This window comes from Dioszegia hungarica (assembly GCF_025882075.1).
Source record: "Dioszegia hungarica strain PDD-24b-2 chromosome Unknown MKK02contig_19, whole genome shotgun sequence".
NCBI classification, from domain to species: Eukaryota; Fungi; Basidiomycota; class Tremellomycetes; order Tremellales; family Bulleribasidiaceae; genus Dioszegia; species Dioszegia hungarica.
In genome coordinates this window covers 502,670-523,814 of record NW_026515776.1, presented here as the reverse complement: position 1 = coordinate 523,814, position 21,145 = coordinate 502,670, and the positions used below count along the sequence as shown (strand labels likewise).

The following is a 21,145-nucleotide window of genomic DNA, read 5'->3' as shown; positions in this document are numbered from 1 at the left end:
TCCCGTCTCTCGTCTCTGCCTCACCAAGACGGCTGCGCTCTTCTATACTCCCAGTCCACCATTTTTCTTCCGATGCCATTGACAGTCATGTCCTGCTAAGCGAGATCAGGCATGGCGACTATCCGAGCAGCAAAGAGGTCGAAGCGAGGGGGCTGGGGGAAAATGGGAGGGCGGATCAGCGCAGTGCGGTGGCGGCGTAGCTGAGCCGATGAGAAGGTGACCGGATGTACGGGGATTGGCGTGGGATCGAGGTGTTTGAGTATCCAAGTCTATCAATGATAGTTGGGGAGCTAGCATGTCAGCTCGTCCTCGAGTCTCAGTGTCCCCTTGACGTGCCCCATCCCCTCATCGATCCTCTGGCTCCCGTATAGCTCTAACCCTTCCCTGCCCCCTCCTTGATCTCCGCCCGTAGCTGGGCCCATACCACAAAGGGGAGATACTCACTCATCAGTCGGGTATGCAGCCCCCTCAAAGAGCCAAAGCATCCGCTTCCCAATTCGCACGCCACTCCCTCCAGGCTGTCTCCACCGCCATACCTCCGCCGGCTCCACCCGCTCCGCCCGCTCCGACCGCTTTGTCTCGCCCCATCACCCCCGGTAGATCCTCATCCGCTTCATGCACACCACCATTGCATACGCCTATCCATCGAGTTGGAGAGCGGATGCGCTACATAGGCCAGCGACCGATACGCCGTCCGCGCCGTCCAGCGGCGAAGGCAACGGTGGGGCAGGCCGAGTGGGAGGTGGAGGATGAGGGGGATGATACGGAGGGGCAGAGGGATAGCAGGTGACGGCGGCGAGGTACGGGTGGGGAGGTAGCCGGTTTAGCCTGCGGGAGAGTTAGAGACGATAAGATGGGGGGATCTAAAATGGTGGGATAGAGCAGGTCCAACGGCGACGCCTGCTCATCAGCTCGTCCCCTCCACCAATAAATCACTGAGCGGAACAAAGCCGGGGTATGCAGGGGAAGCAAGATCTGGAACGTACCTATCCCCCACAGCCAGACCCACAGTGTCCCAAACTTGTCATGCCCAGTCCGCCGAGTATCAAATCCACCTCATCCGCTCCTCTGACTCGGGCAATCCGAGCTGCTGTCCCGCATCTATATCTATCACCTATATTATCAGCTCGTGTCCTCTCTTCAGACAGCCCGCGCAGGCCAACCCGCCATCGCTGGCGTCAAAGAGGACGGAGGATGGGCTCACCTCTATGCTCTCGATACGTCCAACCCCTCCCTAACACCCACTCCCTATCACCACCTCCTCAGCCCCTGATCCACCGTGCTTCTACCTCCTAGCTCTCCTGCACCATCCGCAGCACCGTCTCCATGTGCACCAGGTTCGCCTCCGGTGTCGGATGGATACCGTCCCAGTGGAAAAAGCCCGGCTGACTAGCCATGAGCTGGCCGAACGGCAAGAGGCGTACGCCTGTGCGCCTCGCTACCTCGCGCTGCGCCTGGCGGATATGCTCGGACCGCAGTGGCTTGAAGTGCTGGGCGTCGTAATTGTGGTGTGTGTCATGTGTGAGGCGTATAGCGATGGGGATGTGGGCGCCGTACTTGGTCCGCAAGAAGCCAATGAGGGCGATATACCGATCGACGAACCGATCGACCCATTCCGAGGTGATGCCGCGATCAGGGGTAGCTGGGTAGACCATAGCCTCCATATCCCACAACCCGGAATTGACGCAGATGAGGTCATACTCCGCCGGCGCCTCCGAGCCGACGATGGGGTCCATAAGGTCGATGCGCTCCGTGAGATCGTCGAGGTTGGGGAAGTGGTAAAGTCCGAAGGTGAAGAGAAAGTCGATACGAAAGTCGTCCGGGTGCATGCGGCGGGAAGGGTGGTACGTGGTATCGTTGGCATGGGAGGATGAGATGGAGTTGGCAAGACGGATGTTGAAGAAGGTGGTTGTCCAGCCGCGAGTGGGTCCGGCGGGCGGGTCGTCTCGCCGGAGAATGTGACCGTTGGCGGGATCGAGGACGAGGAGGGAGGATGAGGGGGCAGCGAGGGGGAGTTCTTCCAGAGGGTATCGATCGATACTGTCGCCGAGATATAGCACCCGCTTCCCCTTGACCCCACGCAGGATCTCGGCCGTCCGCCTCAACTCCGCCTCCACTGGCTCAATCTCCTCGTCCACGCCCTCGACAATCCCAGCTGTATTGCCACCCTCCACCTGTAGCTGGGCACCCGTCGCCGCCGCCACCTGAGCAATCGAGTTGTCCCGCAGCGCCTTCACGAGCCGGGGCGTGCTCGTGCACTTCCCGACCCCGAGCTCAGAGATCTCATACTCATCGCATGTATACTCCTTCTTCCCTACATCCCGCAGCTCGTACGTCGTGGCATACCCATCCGTCGTATTCCGCCGCAGATACCCGCCCTCGCCGAACCACGCGGACGGTGGTGCTTTGCGGAAGAGCGTACTGGAGGAGAAGTAGTGCTTGGTGGCTGTGGAGGGGGATAGTAGCTGGCTCGCTAGTGCGATAAAGAGGAAGAAGGCGATGACCGAAGCGGCTGCGATGCTGCCCGCGCGATTGGCGGGTAGTCGAGCTGACTTTGTCTTGGTGAGATTGATCATGGCGCGAGAGCGAGGGTAAGTGAGGGGTGCTGGATGCTGAGCAAAGCGCGTAGAGAGGTAGACAAAGAGACGTGGCTCGAATGCGTGAGGCTCGGTAAGTTTGCGCGGGGGAGTGGGCTTTGAGTTGCTGGGGACTTGTTTGCTCTGGCTCGCCCGCTTCCGAGCCGAGCCCTGTGCCTGTGGCCCTGTGTGTCCCTCTGCGTACTCTCTGCGTACGTCTACGACAGCTGCATACCGCATTGGTTAGGGCTTGCGTTAGGGTCTGTTAGTCCGCGGAGCCTGAGAGCAGCAATCAGTAACCACGGCCGAGCGCCGAGCTCCACGGGCACGCAGGGTCCGGAGGCTTGCACTGACACCTTGGCAGGATGAGGTACGAACGGAGCGGAAGCGAGCGGAGTACATACTAGAAACTTTAGCACGTAAACGTGAATGGAGCGTGACCTTTCCCTGACCACCCGTGCCTGGAAGTCTTACGGCAAGGTTCTATCCTTCCATTCCACGACATTCAAGCTTGCGCTGCATTCGGTTCTTCACGATCAATGGGTGTCGCCATTCAACTTCAATAGTTCCCTTGCCTCGACCCTCGACCTTCTCGGCGATCCATGGCGATCCGCATCGGTATCCCAAGGGGCACCGCCAACTTACTCTAGTACATTTGCGATACCACGTGGTCCGGCAGTAAATGTCTGCTCTCGACCTACCACGGAGCCGGCGAGCACGACAAGGTCAAGCTGCAGATGGAGAACCGGATCGTCGTCGCACACAGCGGACGGGCAGCATGTGGGGATGAATGGGGGTGTGAAGGTGGACGACGAGGACGGGGATGTGGAGGTCAAGGAGGAGGGGGTCGGTTGCGCAATCGGAGGTGTCGGTGAAGATGGAGGGGGAGGAAGCTGAGAGAGCTGGCGCTAGCTCGCAGAGTCCGTGCCTCGTCCCCGCGGTCCGCACCGCCGTTGGCCGGGAAAGAGGACATCGCGCACTGGGCTGTACTTTGCGAGCAACGTGGAATCTCGACGCGAGCATCAGTTTACGTGAGTACTACACACGACATGCGCTGATGAGAAGCAATACGATGGAGCTCTCAAGGATAATTGACGGTATCGCCATAATCAGCGGTGAGCCAGGTGCCGATCCACTGAGCCACCCTTGCGCTGTAGCTGACATGGTACAGGTACCGCCCCCAAGGCTGCTGCACGGTACGACAATACGGAACACAACATGACGGACCGGATTACCCCTCACCACGGGATGAGAGATGCAGCACCGTACCAAAGGATATCCATACAGCCATTCTACAGACTCCTTCTACCCTTCGCACGATCACGTCCCTCGGTCTAAGATGCTAGCGATGCAAAACAAAGCGATGTCAAAGACTTACAGAACCGCCCTACACACCCTCACTTGCCCGATCAGCCGGAAGGAGTAGCCTGATCTGTCAGCTGAGGCTCCGGATGTGAAAGTGGTACGTACTTTGACACGGCTGCTTCGGGGGCGCGTCTGCTCGTGTGACTTGGCCGGGCCGCGCCGCACGATGACCCTCTCCTTCTCACCTGTTGACCGGGCCCAGTGGGGACGGCGGGGGGCTTCGCCGCTGAGAGGCACGACGATAAAAGGGGGCGCACCGCACGTGGCATTAATACGGGTGACGGGACCGGGTCTGGAGTGATTGTCCGTTTCAGCCTGTCCAGGGAGGCAGAACAGCTCGTCGTCAAGGTTTTTGGACGTGCGAGGCTCTTTTTTATGACGCTGACGGCCTGAGAGGGCAGTGGGGGAGGTGGTGGCGGGGGAGGCGGGGATGGCGGGGGAGGAGGAGGGAGGTGGAGTCGGGATAGTGACGTGCCGTCAAGACTTTCCAGTGAAGTCGAAGGAGGGAATTTCGATCGTGAAGAGAGGTTTTCTCTGGGGTGTAGACCGCTTAACCACTTCCCGCACCAGCTTCGCATCCTCCCCTCCAGCATCATCCTCCCCTTCAGCATCATCCCCGTCCGCGTCTTGGTCCCCACCTATAGCCGCATCGTCCGTCACCGCATGGTCCGTCAACGCATCGACCTCCGTCTCCATTCCTCCATCATCAATCACATCCTCCACATCCTCCGTGTCGCCTTCTCTTCCCACCTCATCATCGGGTCCACATCAAACTCGATCGACTTGTCATCTTCCTCCATTTCTGACCCGCCTTTCTCGTCACTTTGTTCCTCCTCGTCGCCCTCCTCCTTCTTATCTTCACCTTCTTGACACTCAATCATACCCTCGTCTGATCCATCCGGGGTCATCGACGGCTCCACCAACGCCATATCCTCTGAGGCGCTTCCCTCATCATCATCCTCCTGCTCCTCTTCGACTTGCTCGTCTCCCCCGCTCGACTCCTCATCGGACATTGTCTACGCCTCCGACTTGTCTTCATCGACCTCTTCCGCTCCTGGCTCGACCTTGACGATCGTAGTGCTCAACTTTAGACAGATCTTCTCCCCATCCGCACCGGTCGGGGCAGGGACCTGGGGCGAGTTGGCCGAGGCCGACTGATTGTCCGCCCCATCTTCCTCCGCCATCCCCACATCCTCCAGCGCGATCCCCTCATCCGCCTGCGCCATCCCGACATCCTCCTGCGCCATCACCACATCATCTTGCGCCATCACCACATCCTCACTGTTCTTTTCGACCGAAGGGGGCACCGACGGCGTCGCCTCTGCCTCGGACGAAGTCGGGGATGGCGCGGGGGAAGGGGCGACAGGTGGAGCGATGGGAGGGGCGTTGGGAGGGGCGGCAGGTGTTGGGTGGGAGGGGCGGCAGCAGGACCAGCAGGATGGGCGGTGGGAGGGGCGGCAGGTGGAGCGGTGGGAGGGGCGGCAGGTGGAGCGGTGGGAGGGGCGGCAGGTGGTGCGGCGGGTGATGCGGCGGGTCGAGCGACGCGGGGGCTGGAGTAGATGAATTCGTGATAGGCATACCGGTCCCGTAGGTATGGCCCCTCCTGGCAACGGACCGTATCTCCGGAGTCCGACAGACACGATAGGGCCTTCTTGACTCTTCAACGGATGTCGATGTCGTCGAAGAAGAACGTCTCGCCCTCGGCCTCAGCGAGAGCGTCGTGAAACGCGCCGTTCATCACCTCCTCGGGCGCGTCAAACCCGTCCAGGTCCGTAGCCTGCTTCCAGGTCGCCCAGAATTTCGCTTCCCATGTTTTTCGGTCCTGGGTAAGGTGAGGGGTGTCTGCGGGGGGGTTGGTCCTCTTGAGCAGGTCGATATTCCTGACACCGACGTGAGCGAGATTTGGCTGGATATCAGCGTTGTCCTCTTGCTGACGTACTAGATCCCCTCTGCTGCGCCTTGGTCGATTCCTCGATACTCGACTCCGGCCGAGCCTGGGCGGCGTCCGAAGGAGGGCAGGGGGACGACGACGGGAGGTGTTGGTGCGAGTGGCGGTGGCAGGGAACAAGAAATAAGGGCGGTCCGATAGTGATGGAGGGGCGGCGGGAGCGGTCGGATCGGTCTCCACAGTAACGGCTAGTGTGGACGATGTATCTGTTCGTTAGCTCGTCCTTGGAAAGGATAGATCATCTGACCGACTCAATCCTGCTATACCGAAGCTCGAGGTAGAGCAAGTGAGATCACGGAACGTACCTATACATCGCAAACCCTCCTCATCCCCTTCTCTCCTCGTCGATCTTCCACTTCTTCCCCTCCCCTTGCTGTGGATCCATCCGGCAATGACGATGGCCTTGCTTGACTGAAACGTCAGCTCAGCTCTGGCATAAGACACCGTGGGTGGGAGAGGACCGCTCACATTCCGAAGCGCCAGCCGAGATAGCCAGCTAATATGCCCGCCTGGCTCGAGATGAGTTTTGCTCTGCGGTCTTCAAGTCGTTACAGTCTGAAGCATCAGCTAAATTCAATGACCTCAAGCTGCCATACGAGCTGCAGCAAGTCTGCCCATCAGAGAAGAGAGCGCTCACCATCTACACATGACTTTCGCAGACTCGTCACCCCATTCCCCTCTCCGTGCCCAGCCCCCACTCCCCGCCTGCATCAACAGCCTCTAGCTCTCCTGCACCATCCTCAACACCGTCTCCATATGCACCAGATTCGCCTCTGGACTCGGATGCATCCCGTCCCAGATAAAATACGGCGGCTGCGACGCCATAAGCTGACCGAACGGCAAGAGCCTCACGCCCGTCCGCCTCGCCACCTCCCGCTGGGCTTGACGGACATGTTCCGATCTGAGCGGCCTATAAAGTGCTCCGAATTGCCGACGTGGTGCGTATCGTGCGTAAGCCGGAGGGCGATGGGGATTTGGGCACCGTACTTGATCCGCAGACGGCCAATGAGGTTGATGTACCGGTCGACGTAGGTGTCGATCCAGGCCGACGCGATCCCGGCTAGACCGCCCGGAGAGTGGTCCCCCATCTTGTGCATGTCCTCCATATCCCATAATCCGACATTGACGCAGATGAGGTCATACGCAGCCTTAGCGGCTGTTGCCGATGACGACTCGGAAGCGAGAGATGAAGAAGATGAAGAGGCGGGACCGGTGAGCCCGTCCAGCTGCGCGATGCGGGCCATAAAGTCGTCGATGGAGGGATAGTGGAGGAGGCCGAAGGTGAAGAGGAGGTCGATCCGGAAGTCGTCGGGATGGAGTCGACGGGCAGGGTGGTATGAGGTATCGTTGGCCAGGCTGGAGAGGATGGAGTTGGCGATCCGGACGTTGAAGAAGGTGGTAGTGTGGCCGCGGACCGGTCCGGCGGGAGCTGGAGCTGGAGCGGGGGAGGGTGAGGGGGCGTCGCCGTTGTCTCGCCGGAGAAGGTGACCGTTGGCTGGATCGAGGACGACGAGGGAGGACGAGGGATAGTTTTCCGGTAGCTCTTCGAGCGGATACCGATCGATGCTGTCTCCGAGATAAAGGACGCGCTTCCCCTTTATACCCCTCAGCAACTCGGCTGTCCGCCTCAACTCCTCTTCTACCGCACCCTCTCCTTCGTCCGGTCCTTCCAACATCATCCGGACGCTAGCTCCGTCCTCGTCTCCACCGCCTCCTGCCACTCTCATAGCCACCGCATCGACCTGAGCGACCGAGTTGTCCCTCAGAGCCCGCATAAGCCTCAGGGTGCTCAGACACCTCCGAGCCCCGCTCTCTGTGATCTCATACTCATCACACGAGTACTCGCCCACTCCGGCATCTCGGATCTCGTACGCTGTCGCCCAGGCATCTGAGGCGTCACGACGAAGGTACCCGCCGTCCGCGAACCAGGCGGATGGCGCCGCTTTCCGAAAGAGGGACGTGGATGAGAAGTAGGTCGTGGTGGATAAGGAGTTGGGGAGGACCTCGAGTTGGGACGCCAGGAGGACGAAGAGGAGGAGGGTGAGGCCCGATACGGCGACGATTGTGGTGGAGCGGCTGGTGGGTAGTCGACAGGTGATCATCTCGAGGGTGAACTGAAAAGATTAGAGTCGGGCACAGAGATGTCAGTAGTCAAGTCAAGTCAGATCAAGTCGGTACTCGTCTCATCACCTCGCTCAAATCGCGCATAGACGCGTCGCGCAAGCACAAAAAGGCACAAAGGTCAAATCCAGCCCCTGATCGAGCTATATCTCCTTTGCCCTGACTGGCTTGGCTAGGCTTGGAGAGAAGAGATCCTCCATCTCGCTCGCGCCTCCGCTTCACGAGCCGAGGACTGGTTCCTACTTCAGTGCACGCTGTCTCGCGGCGCGACTGCTGCACATACTTTGAGTACGGCGAGAAGGGGAGCCAGAGCATGGCTGTCAATGAGATGGATGGATGGGCAGTATTAGCGTCGGAGGTATCGAACGATCAGAGTTTGGCATCGCGCCAAGTGTTGAGTTTAACTGCCGGCATCGATGTAGCCGGGGTCTCCAACTCCTCATTCCCCATTATGACGTGGCGAAGTCAATGATCGGTAGTCCAATCGTAGCTCCTGTGGCCGGCCAGCGCACTGGCCAAGCCCTCATGAGGCGTAGCTGACCGCAATGAACCAACCTAAATGCATACAAACAATAACATCTCCCCGCAGACCATCCTCATGAGCTCATTCCAGGACGCTCGCTACGCCGCGCTCGCTGCGTTCGCCTACGTTCCGTCAAACCTCAGCGTGACATCCCCCCACCCACCCAGACAAACCATCTGACTCCCCCTCCTGCCCTCCTCCCCCTGCTGTACCGCCTGTGGCGTCAACGTCCCATTCCTCCCTTCCTGCCAATACGCCGCGCCCGTAATCGTCGTCCCGCTCTGGGGCAGCAATGTCTCATTCATCCCTCCCCTCGCAAACAGACTCCCATCCTCTATCCCAATCGCACCCTGGACAATCGCTCTCCTCCGCCCGGTGCCGAGCGGATCGTCATACTCGCCAGACCGGATAGGAGGGAGCCGGACCATCCCCCATGCGTTCTTGATGGCGAACGGGCCGACGTAGTTTGGGTGGACGGACACGTCCATCTCGCCCGAGGAGAGGGATGTCCAGGAGAGGAGGGCGGTGGTGGGTGGGTGCGAGATGTATTTGAGGCGGATGAGCCCGTCCGTCGTGTGGAAGGTGGTATTGACCGTGTGGGTAAAGTTGTGGGTGAGGACGGAAGCGGTAGAGTTGGCGAGGGACGTGGCGAGGTCGGAAGGGGGGAGAGGGAGGTAGGTGGTGGTGTTGAGGGATGAGGATGGGGGAAGTCCGCGTGAGGCGACGAAGCTGCGGGAGAGGGAGGTGTTGAGAGTTGAAGAGGGGTCGTGCAGGATGATGTCGGCAACGATTGAGGAGCTGAGGATTAGCTTGGTCCACTGACAGCGCCAACGACGTCCCCGTCTCCCCGTTCCCATCCTTCTGCTGCCATAAATGTGCTCTCGGCTCTTCCGGACAATCCAAAATTCCCTCATCGTCTCTACCCAAACCTGCCGCACCTTCGCCGCTGTAGACGACGCCCATCTCAGCTCCCGTCCCTCAACCCAGCCCAGCCCAGATTCAAACCCAAACTCACTCCGTAGAATTGATATTCAAACTCTTCGAAACATTAAACCGCCCCCTCACCGCATTCTCCGCAGTCTGCACCCACACCCTCTCCGCCGCCACATAATCCACAACCGCGCCGCCCCTATCCGACGTCACGTTCCAGCTCCCAAAGTCCACGATTCCCGCGAGGTTGCCGACGCGCACGCCCATCTTGTCGAGGCGGAGAGCCATGTCGGCGATGTAGAGTGGTCGGCCGGGTGGTCCAGCTCCAGCCGAGGGCGCGGACGAGGGAGAGGAGGCGAAGGAGGGAGAAGAGAAGAGGGAAGGCGGGAGTCGGACGATAATGTGGAATGAGGGCAGTTGGGTCGGATCGAGCGTGTAAGGGTTGGATATCTTCCCGTCGGTCACGATGGGAGTCTGGGTGTCAGCTCTTGCGAAGAGGCAGAAGTAGAATCGGGCGAGTGTGGTGAAAGGAGGGACGGATGAGAATCATATGCGGAAACCGGCGAAAGATCATGTCCAACAGGGATCAAGCGGGGAGTGATAGGGTCGGACGTGCAGAACGATAGAGGGGAAAGGCGAGTACGAAAAAAGTTGCACAGGGGACGCAACTCACATATACCCCAACCCCAACCCCACCACCCACCTGCGTAACCTCACACACCCTCATGATCCCCGCAACCCCCTGCGCACCTCCATACTGGACCACCACGTCCACCCTGACGTTCCCTTCCGATCCACCCTGAATCACCTCGTCCGCCGCGTCCCGGCCTATAATCTCTACGGTCCCGCTCGACGCGATCCCCCGGGAGAGAATAGGGAGCTGCGCGAGCAGACCGAGTGGGAAGGCCGAGGCCGAGGCCGAGGTCGAGGCGTTGAAGCCTGTTGTTGCTGCTCTTGGTACCGGAGCGGTGGCACTTCCAGAGGTCCCCGAGGTAGATTTGGTAGAATTACCGGAGAAGGTATCCGGGCTGGGAATAAGCGTGTATGGCACCGCGGTCATATTTATCCGTTGGAGGGGGATCAAGTAGGTCGATACCCAGAGCTTGTTGGAGGGGTACGGCGTGGAGAGGGAGGAAAAGTTTGTGGATGGGTCGGAAGTGTTGAAGGGGGTGAAGGTGTTGCAGTCTGTCAAGACGCCATCTGAGGCGGGGGGTGCGTCCTATGGATCAGCTTGGTCCTTGCTCTTGCTCTTGCTGTGCTCAGAGCAGGCAGGGCAGGGACACTCACTCTTCCCTGTGTCCATGTGAGGTTCATAGACCCGTCCGCCTGGGAATCAGCTACTTTCTTTGCGATCGCTTTGCTTGACGTCGACCAGGTCGGTTTCATGATTAGGTATGATGGGGATAAGGAAAAGGATGAAACATTGAGCCAAACGTCGAGAACGAGTTGAAAGAAGAATCCAATCTCAAGCGGTCCAACGCCAACTCACCCAGGCCATATTCCACCTACTATCCCCCGGCTCGACATCATGCCACGCCGGCCCACTCGGCACCGGCGGTCCTTCCACCTTGAACAGCGTCCCCCTCAAGCCCGCCAACAACCCAATCATAAGCCCCACACCTACAAGCCCCAGGATACCCAGGCCCCAGACCCATCTCCGATATTTTTTCCACCACCGACTCCTTCGCGTGCCGCGTGCCGTACCCGTCGACAGGGGATCCTTCTCCGATTCCGATTTGGTAGGTAATCCCATAAACGCCCGGGACTTTCCTTTCCACCGTGCACTCGCACTAGCACTGGCGTTCCTGTTCCCCTGCTGAGGTGTAGCTCCGGAAGAGGAGGGAGGAGAGGACGAGGACCCTTCCCAGAGCTTGGCGGTGGATGATCCGGCACCCACCGCCGTGTCGGTATCGGAGGGGATTGTAGGGAATCGCGCGGTAGAGCCAGAAGCGTATGTCGAGGCTGTGGGAGTGATGCTCCCTTCTGACTCGGCGATGTTCATACCCCTTATGCCCATCCACATACCTGTTCCCGCCATGCCCAAGCCCATACCCGCGCCGGGGCCGTGACCGGTACTCGGGATCGTTATCCCAATATACCCCGCACTCCTCTCTCTCTCCCTCATCTCCGTCTCCCCTTCACGTCCACCCGCTAGTCCGCCCGGGACATCCCCCGGCACGCCCCTCGACCGCCTTTCGTACGGTGGCAGAAACTCCCCAATATCCCCATCCCCGCCCCCTCCGACGCCACTGCGCACGCTCGCGTCGTCGCCAAATGGATTATACGGATAGTCGACCGCCGAGATCGCGTTGGCGTTGGCGGGCGAGAGATCCGAGTCTGAGTCGGGAGGGAGGAGGAGGGAGGGTGTTGAGGAGGATGTGAGGAATAGGCGGGGGTCTTTTTCTGGATCGGGCGGGATGATCATTGTGGGTTGATGGGGATGGCGTTCGCGGGAGAGGAGGTGTGCGGTTGATAAGTGGTATTTGTGACGCCGATGGCTAGATAGCTAGGTGCCTCGGGACCGTACCGAAGGGATGGGGTGCCTAAGAGACAGCAAATCACACCTTGACGCTCGAACGAGGGCGACGGGGGCCAGGCGAAAAACGTTGCCGCCCAAGCGTAATACCCTAGGGTACTTTCCCGCTGATTTCAGACTCAGACTTGATCTGAAGGATGTACAGACAGAGCACGAGCTGCCAGAGCTGTCCGATATGACGTCGAGGAGGTTATATTATAGATATAGTATGAGATGTAGACGGAGGTTAGACAAGCAAACGGGAGGCTCCAAGCTTTGAGCGCTGAGCCGTTTGCGGTGTGACGTTTGAAAGGGGGTTTGTAGTTGCCGCTTTGGGGTGGAATTTGTATCAGAGATTCAAGATTCATTAGGAAATGCTTGTATTCGAATAGAAGTTTTGCCAATACCACCTAGGCATTTGAATAGGGATAGATCTCGGTGGCTAATGGTATCATCGAGCTGATTAGAAAAAGGTCGCAAGATTCCTAATCAGCCTAAAAATCAATACAAGTTTTCTATTACCCCTCCATCTAATTTCATTAGCCGCCTTTTCTAATCCCTCCGGCGGTACGGACCGACGACGCCGGGACTACAAGTAAGCAAGCCTCCAGAGCAAAAGTCAGATCCACACGACCATCTTAATCTCATCCCTCTAGTATCATGTCAGGCAGCATCGCAGGCCACAATGTCTCCTCGGACGTACTGGAGCAGTTCGAAAAGAAGGATGTGGAACTGACGGTCCCGAAAGGCGCGCCGAGACCGGTGCTGGTTATCGTCATGGTTAGTCTGCGAGCCACGGGGCGAGAGCCGGGATTGAGGTCATCCATGGTAGGATTGGATAGACGACGTGCTGATAGTGTAGGGTCCTGCATCTTGGTATGTCCCTTGACTGTGTTGATGGGTGTGAGGCGCTGGGAGCCAGGGCGGAGCTATCACCTCGAGGCTCTAGTCCGGGCGCGGAGACGGTGGTAGGCCGAGCCCAGCTGGGTCTCCAGACCTTCCCTTGAGACCCTGTTCACCCTCTGCTTCTCACCCCCTAGCTGCCGCTCCGACTCTGCTACTCACGACCCGCTCACGGCCCTCTTGCCCCGCTGACAACGCAGCGGCAAGTCCACTATCGGCCACGACCTCTCCCACGCCCTCTCCCTCCCCTTCATCGACGGCGACACCCTGCACCCCCAATCCAACATCGACAAGATGTCCGCGGGGACGCCGCTGACGGACGACGACCGGCTCCCGTGGCTCGCGCTGATCCGGTCCACGGCGGAACGGGTGAGCCGGGACGAGTGGAATGACAGTGGGTATAAGATCCGGGGGTTTGAGGAAGGAGGATTGGGGAGGCCAGGGGTGATTATTGCGTGCTCGGCGCTCAAGAAGTGGTATAGAGATATACTGAGGGGGAACGTTGAGGCGAGCCCGCCTGAGAAGGGGGATTTGGTGAGTTCATTAGGTTACGAGCATAAGAGACGAGCGGGAATCTTTCGATGCGAGGGTAGAGGAGAGGGGAGGCGGGTCTGAGGTTTGGATAGCGGACAAGTTCCGTCATATTCACACTTTCTCCTCAGTTCTAGCGGCTAGTCATCTCTCCCCTTTATCCCAACCTAACTGACTGCCCTTCCACCTGTTACCTCATCCGCACGCGCTAACCCCGTCCCAGCCGCACAACCACCCCCAAGCCAACCCCTCTTCGGACGCACACCACCCAGCGACCGCCAACCTCCTCACGCTCTTCCTGTACTGCCACGGCTCGCCCGAGACGCTCCAAGCGCGGATATCCGCGCGCAAGGGCCACTTTATGGGGACGCAGATGCTCGAGAGCCAGCTGCGGACGCTCGAGGATCCGAGGGGCGAGCAAGGGGTCGCGTGGGTCGATATCAAGGCGGATAAGGAGGAAGTGGGGCGGAGGGCGGTGGAGGGGGTGAGGGGGCTGGTGAAGGATTTGAAGGACTAGGGGGGGCAAAGCGGGGAGGGGAGGGAGAGGAGCCGGTGGGCGGAGCGCAGAGGGGGCATTGGATGAGGTCGTAAGGGGGAAAGTAGGGGCTTGTACCGGATGGTACCCTGTCAACCTTGGTTAATCTGCCACCCGGATCGTTTTTCGACGATGTGTCGAGTCCCGAGCAGATATAGCTAACCGACAAAGCGCAGGCGCAGGGACTTCGTACTCATGCTCTATACAAGGACAATCTAATCTATCGGACGATGACCGGCGTCAGGAGCCTGGCGCGTCTGCAAAGCTTCTGCCGGGGTGGGCTACTCGTCCCATCTTCCCTCTTTTGACAAGTCTTTGAGCTGACAATCCAGGTCATATCTCCATGTCACTGGCAGATCATCGAACCACCTCCACCTCGCCGTGACATCCTAGTCAGGCAAAGTCCTTCTTCAGACGCCACTCACTCCAAACCGCCCCGACCCCCTGAAACACGCTGAAACGCCTGAAACGAGGGGGTCCTTTGTACCGAAAGTTTGGGCCAGGTTCGCGCTCCCGGGCCCCGGCCCCCGCGCCGTCTCTCCTCTCAACCTCCGCACTTGTCGACCGGCCATACCCCGTCGTCAAGGGACTGAATAGCCTTTCCGCAGACACCGTACCTGGCGGCACATAGCCCTTTTGAACCGGGCGTCATCGAGCGCAGTCTTCGAGGGGAGTCCTTTACGATCAATCATCACCGAATAGTTCTAATCCTGGAACAGGATCAGGTATATATGATGGGTCCTCGACATCGGCCTCGATCTCATCCTCTCTCACGCGCACCCAGTCATCTCATCACTGATCGCGCCGGTCGCATCACTCACGCTCACTACCCCCACACTCCTTAACCTCCCCCACTTAACCCACCCTTTCCACGAGCCAATCAACATGCTCCTCGCGTCGCTCTTTCCCGTCCTCGCGTTTCTGTCGGGAACGATCGCCGTCCCGCTCAACTCTCGCTCGATCGAGAAACGTGCTCTGCCCAAGTTGGGCGGGGTCAACCTTGCTGTAAGTATCTCAGCTTGAGCTCTCCGATTGGGATGAGATCGAAGGCTGATCAGATAGGGATGTGACTTTGGGATGAACACCAACGGTAACTCTGGTATGTCCTCTCTTAAGTAGAATTGGGGATGGCGCTGGCGATTGGTGCTGATAGATAGGTACGAGCTACTGTCCGGGTACAGACCAGATCGCCCATTTTACCAAACAGGGCGCGAACCTGTAAGTGCTTCCTCTCCCTCATCCGTCTCACCCCTTGTCCACCTCTACTTTTCTGACCCCTTCCTTACCGAATTCGTCCTCATCGCCTTCTTCATCACATCACCTCCTTTCGATCCGCCTCGCCAATTTCCGACCCCAGCTGATACCCCAGTATCCGCCTCCCCGTAGGCTGGCAATACCTCACCGCCAACTCTCAAACCTCGACCTCATTCGACGAGACCTTCTTTGCGATATACGACAAGCTCGTGCAGGCCTCACTGGCGGCCGGGGCGTACGTCATGATCGATGTGCATAATTATGCGAGGTGGAATGGGGGGATCATAGGGCAAGGTGGACCGAGCAACGCGGATGTGAGTTGATCCCGGCCTCAGTCTTCGCCTGCTTTCACTATCACAGTGTGTTGTGGTCCCTTCTATTCCCAGCTGATGCGCAGTTCGCCAACCTCTGGTCCAACCTCGCCAAGCGCTACGCCACCGAACCCCGTATCATCTTCGGCATAATGAACGAGCCGCACGACCTCGATATGCCCAAATGGGGCGCGACCGTCCAAGCCGCGGTGAATGCTATTCGGGCGGCAGGGGCGACGAGTCAGAGCATTGCGCTGCCGGGGACGCTGTATACTCATGCGGAGCTATGGTATCAGGGTGTGAATGATCCGGTCGTCGTAAGTTCCCTTCCCCATCGTTCTTTTGTAATGGTATACCTCCACACAGGGACAAAGCTCAAACCTTAGGCGGTCACTGACCCAGCCTCATCCGACAAGTCCAAGCTCATCATCGACGTTCACCAGTACCTCGACAGTGACGGATCCGGCACGTCCCGTGAATGCGTAATCAAGTAAGCTACCCTTAAGGTCCTTCCCTGTTTGGTGCCAAGCTGACTGATCAGTGCGGTGGACAAGATGAAGCTCCTCTCGGCCTGGCTGAAGACGAACGGCCGGAAGGCCATCGTATCGGAGATTGGAGGTGGGAATACCGCATCGTGCCAGACCAAGTAAGTCCATCTATTTTTTTCCGCCTATTCCGGAGCGCGGGAACGAGGAGGAGTTAGGCTGATATCCAGCTTGGGACAGTTCTTGTCTTATGTTGCGAGCGATAGCAACTTTATCGGGTTTGCCGCTTGGTCTGTGAGTACTCTACGTTCCCCAGGGACGACGCGGTAGTGGAAGCTGATGTTTAGGCTGGTTCCTTCGACTCGAGCTATGAACTCAGTATCACCCCTCAGAACGGGCAGGACAATGATCTCTTCAAGAAGGCTATTCTGCCTTATCTCCCTGGGTAAGCCCTCTCTTTACCTATAGCTTCCTTCCCCTCCTCTTCCCCCGCCCCCTCGCGGCTCACGCTTCTCGCCAATTTGGACTGAGCTGATCCTCTAGCGCTGGCGCCGCTGCCCCTGCATCCGTCACTATCTCCTCCCCCGTCGCCGTCCCTTCCTCCACTCGCGCCGCCTCCTCTTCCACTCGCGCCACGGCCTCCTCCGCTCGCTCGATGACCTCTACCGCCGTCGTCACGCCCGCCACCTCATCCTCCAAGCTCACTGCGGCGTCCTCCAGCTCGCGCGCACCCGCTGCGTCGTCCGCTCCTGCTTCAGGAAACCTCCAGACCTACACCGGCACCCTTGGCGGAGCTGCTCCAGCTGTGACAAGTACGTGCACCTCTAGCCTAATCTGCCACACCCTCGACTTTTGCCTCACTTGTAAGATCGCGAGCTGACAGGAGCAGAGTCCGGCAACAGCTTCATCTCCGGCGCACGGACATACAACTTACTCGCGGACGCGTTGAGCGGATCGTGCTATGACCAGATGAATGTCTGCCAGAATGCAGCAAATAAGGGAGGGAATAAGGGGGCATTGACTGTCGATGCCTGCAATACTCAGGTGAGTTGATCAGTTTCCGAGGGGCGTCAGTGGGGCATGGGAGTTGGGACAGGGGCTAGATGCTGATGAGTAAGCAGATCCAGGCTTGTCTCAAGGTGGCGACTGCGGCTTGAGATCTGAAGAGGTGTTAAGGGAACAGCAAGGGCTCAATATACTGTTAGTAGGCGTCTCCTGGAGAGATTGTCAGAGGGACTGAGTAGAATGAGACTCGAATGTACATGCGTGAGAGCGGGAAACAGATCGTCTATGAGGCGCCAAGAGATATAAACAGCAGACTGAAGGGCGAAGGTAACGAGTGCGAGCAAGGAAACACAGCTGTCAATTCAAGTGCGCAGGGGTGTGTGTGGTGCGGTGCTGACGGTCGATTGATGGGCAGTCTGACTCAAGCGCTGGCGTCTGCTTTCTTCGGAGGTTCAGAGAACTTGAAACCACTCTTCGTATCCTGCTTAAGCTCGTGAACAAATCGGTGGAGAGCGAGTGTGATCTCCTCGACGGTGCAATGCCCATGCGCCGAGTCGACCGAAGACAGAAGGTGCGCCGAGACGTGGAGAAGAGCGTCCGGGTCCGAGCCCTCTCGAGCACAGTTAGAGGATGCGTAGCGGCACTTGCAAGCAGTCTTTGCGAATTCGACGGTTTTACCAATGCGGTCTCCGGAGTGGTAGGAGTCGAGAAGGATTGCTGCGAGGCGCCGGACACGCACGAGAGCGGTGACAGCACCGTCGACCTTATATTCACCCTTCGTCGGCTGAGCGGTGGGAAATGTCATCTTTCCCGGGTCGGATGTGTGGGGCTCGCTGAACTTCGTGAGGGCCGTCTGAATGTTCTGGATGAGGGCGAGAGTCACATCGTTCACAGTCTCTTTGAAGGCCTCACAGGTCAAGCACTTGCCGGAATCGGAATGAGTGCTTTTCGATTTGGAGACCAGACTCTTCTCCAGTGTGTTCCCGAGCCCACTGTCGACATGGCCCGCAATCTGATGTAGGGCTGGTCTCAGATCAGCTCCATCATCACCCTGAGGCCAGTGCGTAGCCTGGGAGGAAGACTCGATGAGGCTCGACTGCACTTACAATTCTCATATGCTCCTAACCGTAGCGCCGTATAATCCTCTCGGGTAAGTCGGGATGACTGAATGTCACTCATGATGTCGGGAAGTGAGGGAGGGTGAGTGCTGCTGGCAGACGAGAAGATCAAGTTGTAAGGGCTGCGGGAGGCTGAGCGAGGAGGGAATTGATGGGGCAACGGAGACGGAGCGGGGCATGTCTGTCTCCCTTGACACGCCCATACGTCGATGCTTTGGAAGTCTCTCCTTTCGACTACGCCCCCCTATACGTATTCACGTTTCAATATAAGGACTCCTTTCATGTCATGTACTACCTCAACGGCCTGATGAGTTACCAAGCTCGTCATATGGAAGCCAAAGGACCAACGATCAGCGGTTTATGAGGTGAGAGTGGCGAGTTTCCCCTGTTTTTGACTCGGTGGGCCGAGTCCTCAGCGACCTCATACATGCATGCTCCCTTGCTATACACATCATCCACGCCAGCATGGACAGCTACCCGCTGCTTCTTCACGCCTATACTACAATGTCCCGCAGCGCCGAGCGAGACCGCCTAGAACGTCCCTTCCGTCCGCGTCGCTTGATCTTCCGTTTCTTCTCGCACCGCACGGCTCGACCGGAGGGACAATCACGAAGCTGATCGTCGCACTGGTCCAGACTATCCTATAAGGTCAGCTGTCAATCCTCCCATAGTCAAGTACAGCATTAGCAAGACAGACTCACTGAGGTTTCGAGGCTTTTGAAGGCGTTGGCCCAGTTTTTGCACTTCTCCTGCGGGATTAGCTGCTGCCATCGACAAGAGATAGTTCAAATAGTGACGTTGACATACCATCTGCAAGCTACACGCAGCTGTCTGCGCCTTCGCCCGGCTGCTGTAGGTCTGGCCGCCCACCGACCACTCGGATCCGCTTCCTGGAACGTCAGCTATCGCCATCACTACAAGCGATGAGCTCACCAGTGACAGCTTCAAGTGCACCACCAAGTTTGGGCGTCCCGGTGACGATGACGCTGGACTCGTTAGCTCGTACTAGGACAATGTAGTTGTGAGGGTTTACGGGTTCTTCCCGGGAGGAGCCTTTACTCCGTTCCTACCATACACCGCGGGACCAGGAGCGACACAGGTCGAATAGTCGTCCTCGTAGATATCGAACGTCTTGAACAGAGGATTGATATTGTAGGCGGCTGGGAACTTGACGGTGGTGGTGGGCATGGCGGAGCCGGTACCTTTGAGATTGGCCTGAATGCAGACGGGGTAGACTTGGGGATCGGTGGGTCCTTGCATGGTGAGAAGCTCGTGTCTGATGAGGTAGGGACTGACGTGTCAGCTCAGTCTGTCCGATCCCAGAGTTTGGGACGTACCCGGGCGCAAGGTCAGACGGGATACCGAACTCTCACTTTAGCTTCGACGGCAAGATCTCGGTCGCCCACAAACCGTCGGCGCCAAAGATGTCCTCCTGGATCTTGAACCAGTCGAGCGAGTCGGCATCGACGCCGTCGCAGCTAGCTGGGGATATCAGTGCGGATACTATGCACAGGTCGTGTTCAGGAATGATTTGAGGCGAGATGAACCTACTCGAGGGGCATCTAGCCATGTACTCCATAATGATCCCTGAAAAATCAGCTACAGACCAACCAATCGATCTCTCACTCACCCTTGTGAGAGCTCGGCCAGTTGTCCCAATGAGCAGTAATGTTGCTTCCAGCGTCGACATCGTGAGTGAGCAGGTCCATTCCAGCGGACTCTCCTCCGCAAGCCACCATGCCGTCTTTCCAATTAGCAAAGCCTGTTTGTCAGCTATATCCTCATCAAATTAGGCAGGAAGGGGCAGTTGTAACTCACCCTGGTCGTCATTCTCTGTCGGCCGCTCAGCGGTTGGTCCGTACTCATTGACGTCGCCCGGATTGAAGCCCGCCTTGTCGATCCCACCAATGGTCCACTTCGTGACGTGCCCATGGGCAGAGACGAGGGTTGTAGCGGCGAGTAAGGTCAGGGCGGAGGCGATTTTGATCTGAGTGTCAGCAGGACACAATGAGGATGAAGATGGAATTTACGGTCAACATCGAAACTACCTTGCAAGAATAAGCTCTGTCAGTTGCTAGGTAAGAGATGTGTTGGGAGCGAATAGGTGGATGCACCGCGGACTGTCAGTATCGAGGTCGAGTCGCTGAGCGGACTGAAGCGAGAGGTGCGTTGAGGCCAGCTCCAAAGTTGTCAAGACGATGTGGTAAGACGGGAGAAGTATTGCCTCAGCTCGACTCCTTTATATACCTCTCTTCCAGTCCTCATCAATCCTGAGCTGAACACTTCGGATCTCGCGGGGTACCCGGGTCGACGGGAGCTGCCTTTGAATGTCCGGGGGCAGCGTTTCAAAGAATGGGATTTAGTCTGCGGGTTCCTTTGGGATCGGCTGCCACTCAATCAGTCCAGCGTCAGGGAACCGATCAGGTAAGTCAAGGGGTATGCGTCAGATTTCGAAGAGACTCACTCGCAAGGACGTCTCCGTTTGATGAAGGATGATGCAAGTCGCTCGTCGCTCGAAGCGCCACATTCCACGGTGTGCGCCCATCGCGTGGTGCCCCAGGATGCCAGACAATAGGAGATGACCATGCGCGAGGGATAGACTGGAGGGCGCGTCAAGCTTGACTCATACGCAGGCCGGAGGTGCGGATGTGGGGAGGCAGTGGCCAGAACAAGAACCAAACAGTTTCCGATCGCAACACCAAGGCTGGCTCAGCTTTCCCCGTCAAGATCCTGTCCATCATACGCCGAGGCTCACTGATACCCATCCGCCAGAAGAGCTAGTAATGATGCCGATGATAGGGTGAGAGGCGTAGAGCAAACGGCGCACCAGCCCTGTCTTCGCTCTGCCCGGATGATCCTCGGTTAAACCCTGAAACAGTCTCTCCGCCATCCTGGTGCTGTACTACTGCAGCGGTGATATGTACAGCGGAGTATCAGCGGCTCCAGGGGCAGGGCGTACATCGGACCATCATAGACTCTTTCGATTATACAAGCGCAACTACAAATTACCGCCTCAAACCTGGAC

The 21,145-nt window shown here is 58.2% G+C and overlaps 7 protein-coding genes across 7 annotated transcripts; 2 read left to right on the top strand and 5 right to left on the bottom strand.

Annotated features, from left to right (window-relative positions):
• Nucleotides 1-1,292: 1,292 nt before the first annotated feature.
• Nucleotides 1,293-3,740, bottom strand: MKK02DRAFT_29173 (uncharacterized protein; the record flags this gene model as incomplete). Its single annotated transcript, XM_053087734.1, has 5 exons — nucleotides 1,293-2,761; nucleotides 2,812-3,037; nucleotides 3,278-3,484; nucleotides 3,557-3,585; nucleotides 3,623-3,740. 5 exons carry the CDS (start codon nucleotides 3,738-3,740, stop codon nucleotides 1,293-1,295), a joined length of 2,049 nt encoding a protein of 682 aa, XP_052943098.1.
• Nucleotides 3,741-4,418: 678 nt separating this feature from the next.
• On the bottom strand, nucleotides 4,419-5,519 carry MKK02DRAFT_39299 (uncharacterized protein; the record flags this gene model as incomplete). Its single annotated transcript, XM_053090528.1, has 4 exons — nucleotides 4,419-4,667; nucleotides 4,709-4,883; nucleotides 4,962-5,199; nucleotides 5,249-5,519. 4 exons carry the CDS (start codon nucleotides 5,517-5,519, stop codon nucleotides 4,419-4,421), a joined length of 933 nt encoding a protein of 310 aa, XP_052943097.1.
• Nucleotides 5,520-5,601: 82 nt separating this feature from the next.
• MKK02DRAFT_39298 (uncharacterized protein) lies at nucleotides 5,602-7,991 on the bottom strand (the record flags this gene model as incomplete). Its single annotated transcript, XM_053090527.1, has 5 exons — nucleotides 5,602-5,847; nucleotides 5,881-6,095; nucleotides 6,195-6,300; nucleotides 6,358-6,427; nucleotides 6,742-7,991. 5 exons carry the CDS (start codon nucleotides 7,989-7,991, stop codon nucleotides 5,602-5,604), a joined length of 1,887 nt encoding a protein of 628 aa, XP_052943096.1.
• Nucleotides 7,992-8,655: 664 nt separating this feature from the next.
• On the bottom strand, nucleotides 8,656-11,888 carry MKK02DRAFT_39297 (uncharacterized protein; the record flags this gene model as incomplete). The annotated part of the gene is made up of 5 exons (XM_053090526.1): nucleotides 8,656-9,331; nucleotides 9,549-9,937; nucleotides 10,167-10,682; nucleotides 10,751-10,789; nucleotides 10,953-11,888. 5 exons carry the CDS (start codon nucleotides 11,886-11,888, stop codon nucleotides 8,656-8,658), a joined length of 2,556 nt encoding a protein of 851 aa, XP_052943095.1.
• Nucleotides 11,889-12,638: 750 nt separating this feature from the next.
• Nucleotides 12,639-13,929, top strand: MKK02DRAFT_39296 (P-loop containing nucleoside triphosphate hydrolase protein; the record flags this gene model as incomplete). The annotated part of the gene is made up of 4 exons (XM_053090525.1): nucleotides 12,639-12,758; nucleotides 12,841-12,854; nucleotides 13,082-13,415; nucleotides 13,636-13,929. 4 exons carry the CDS (start codon nucleotides 12,639-12,641, stop codon nucleotides 13,927-13,929), a joined length of 762 nt encoding a protein of 253 aa, XP_052943094.1.
• A 903-nt stretch (nucleotides 13,930-14,832) lies between these two features.
• Nucleotides 14,833-16,446, top strand: MKK02DRAFT_18596 (carboxymethylcellulase; the record flags this gene model as incomplete). Its single annotated transcript, XM_053085976.1, has 9 exons — nucleotides 14,833-14,952; nucleotides 15,010-15,046; nucleotides 15,105-15,165; nucleotides 15,317-15,515; nucleotides 15,599-15,829; nucleotides 15,899-16,002; nucleotides 16,054-16,158; nucleotides 16,228-16,291; nucleotides 16,345-16,446. The coding sequence occupies 9 exons, from the start codon at nucleotides 14,833-14,835 to the stop codon at nucleotides 16,444-16,446; spliced, it is 1,023 nt and encodes a 340-aa protein (XP_052943093.1).
• A 977-nt stretch (nucleotides 16,447-17,423) lies between these two features.
• MKK02DRAFT_39294 (uncharacterized protein) lies at nucleotides 17,424-18,181 on the bottom strand (the record flags this gene model as incomplete). The annotated part of the gene is made up of 2 exons (XM_053090524.1): nucleotides 17,424-18,025; nucleotides 18,109-18,181. The coding sequence occupies 2 exons, from the start codon at nucleotides 18,179-18,181 to the stop codon at nucleotides 17,424-17,426; spliced, it is 675 nt and encodes a 224-aa protein (XP_052943092.1).
• Nucleotides 18,182-21,145: the final 2,964 nt, after the last annotated feature.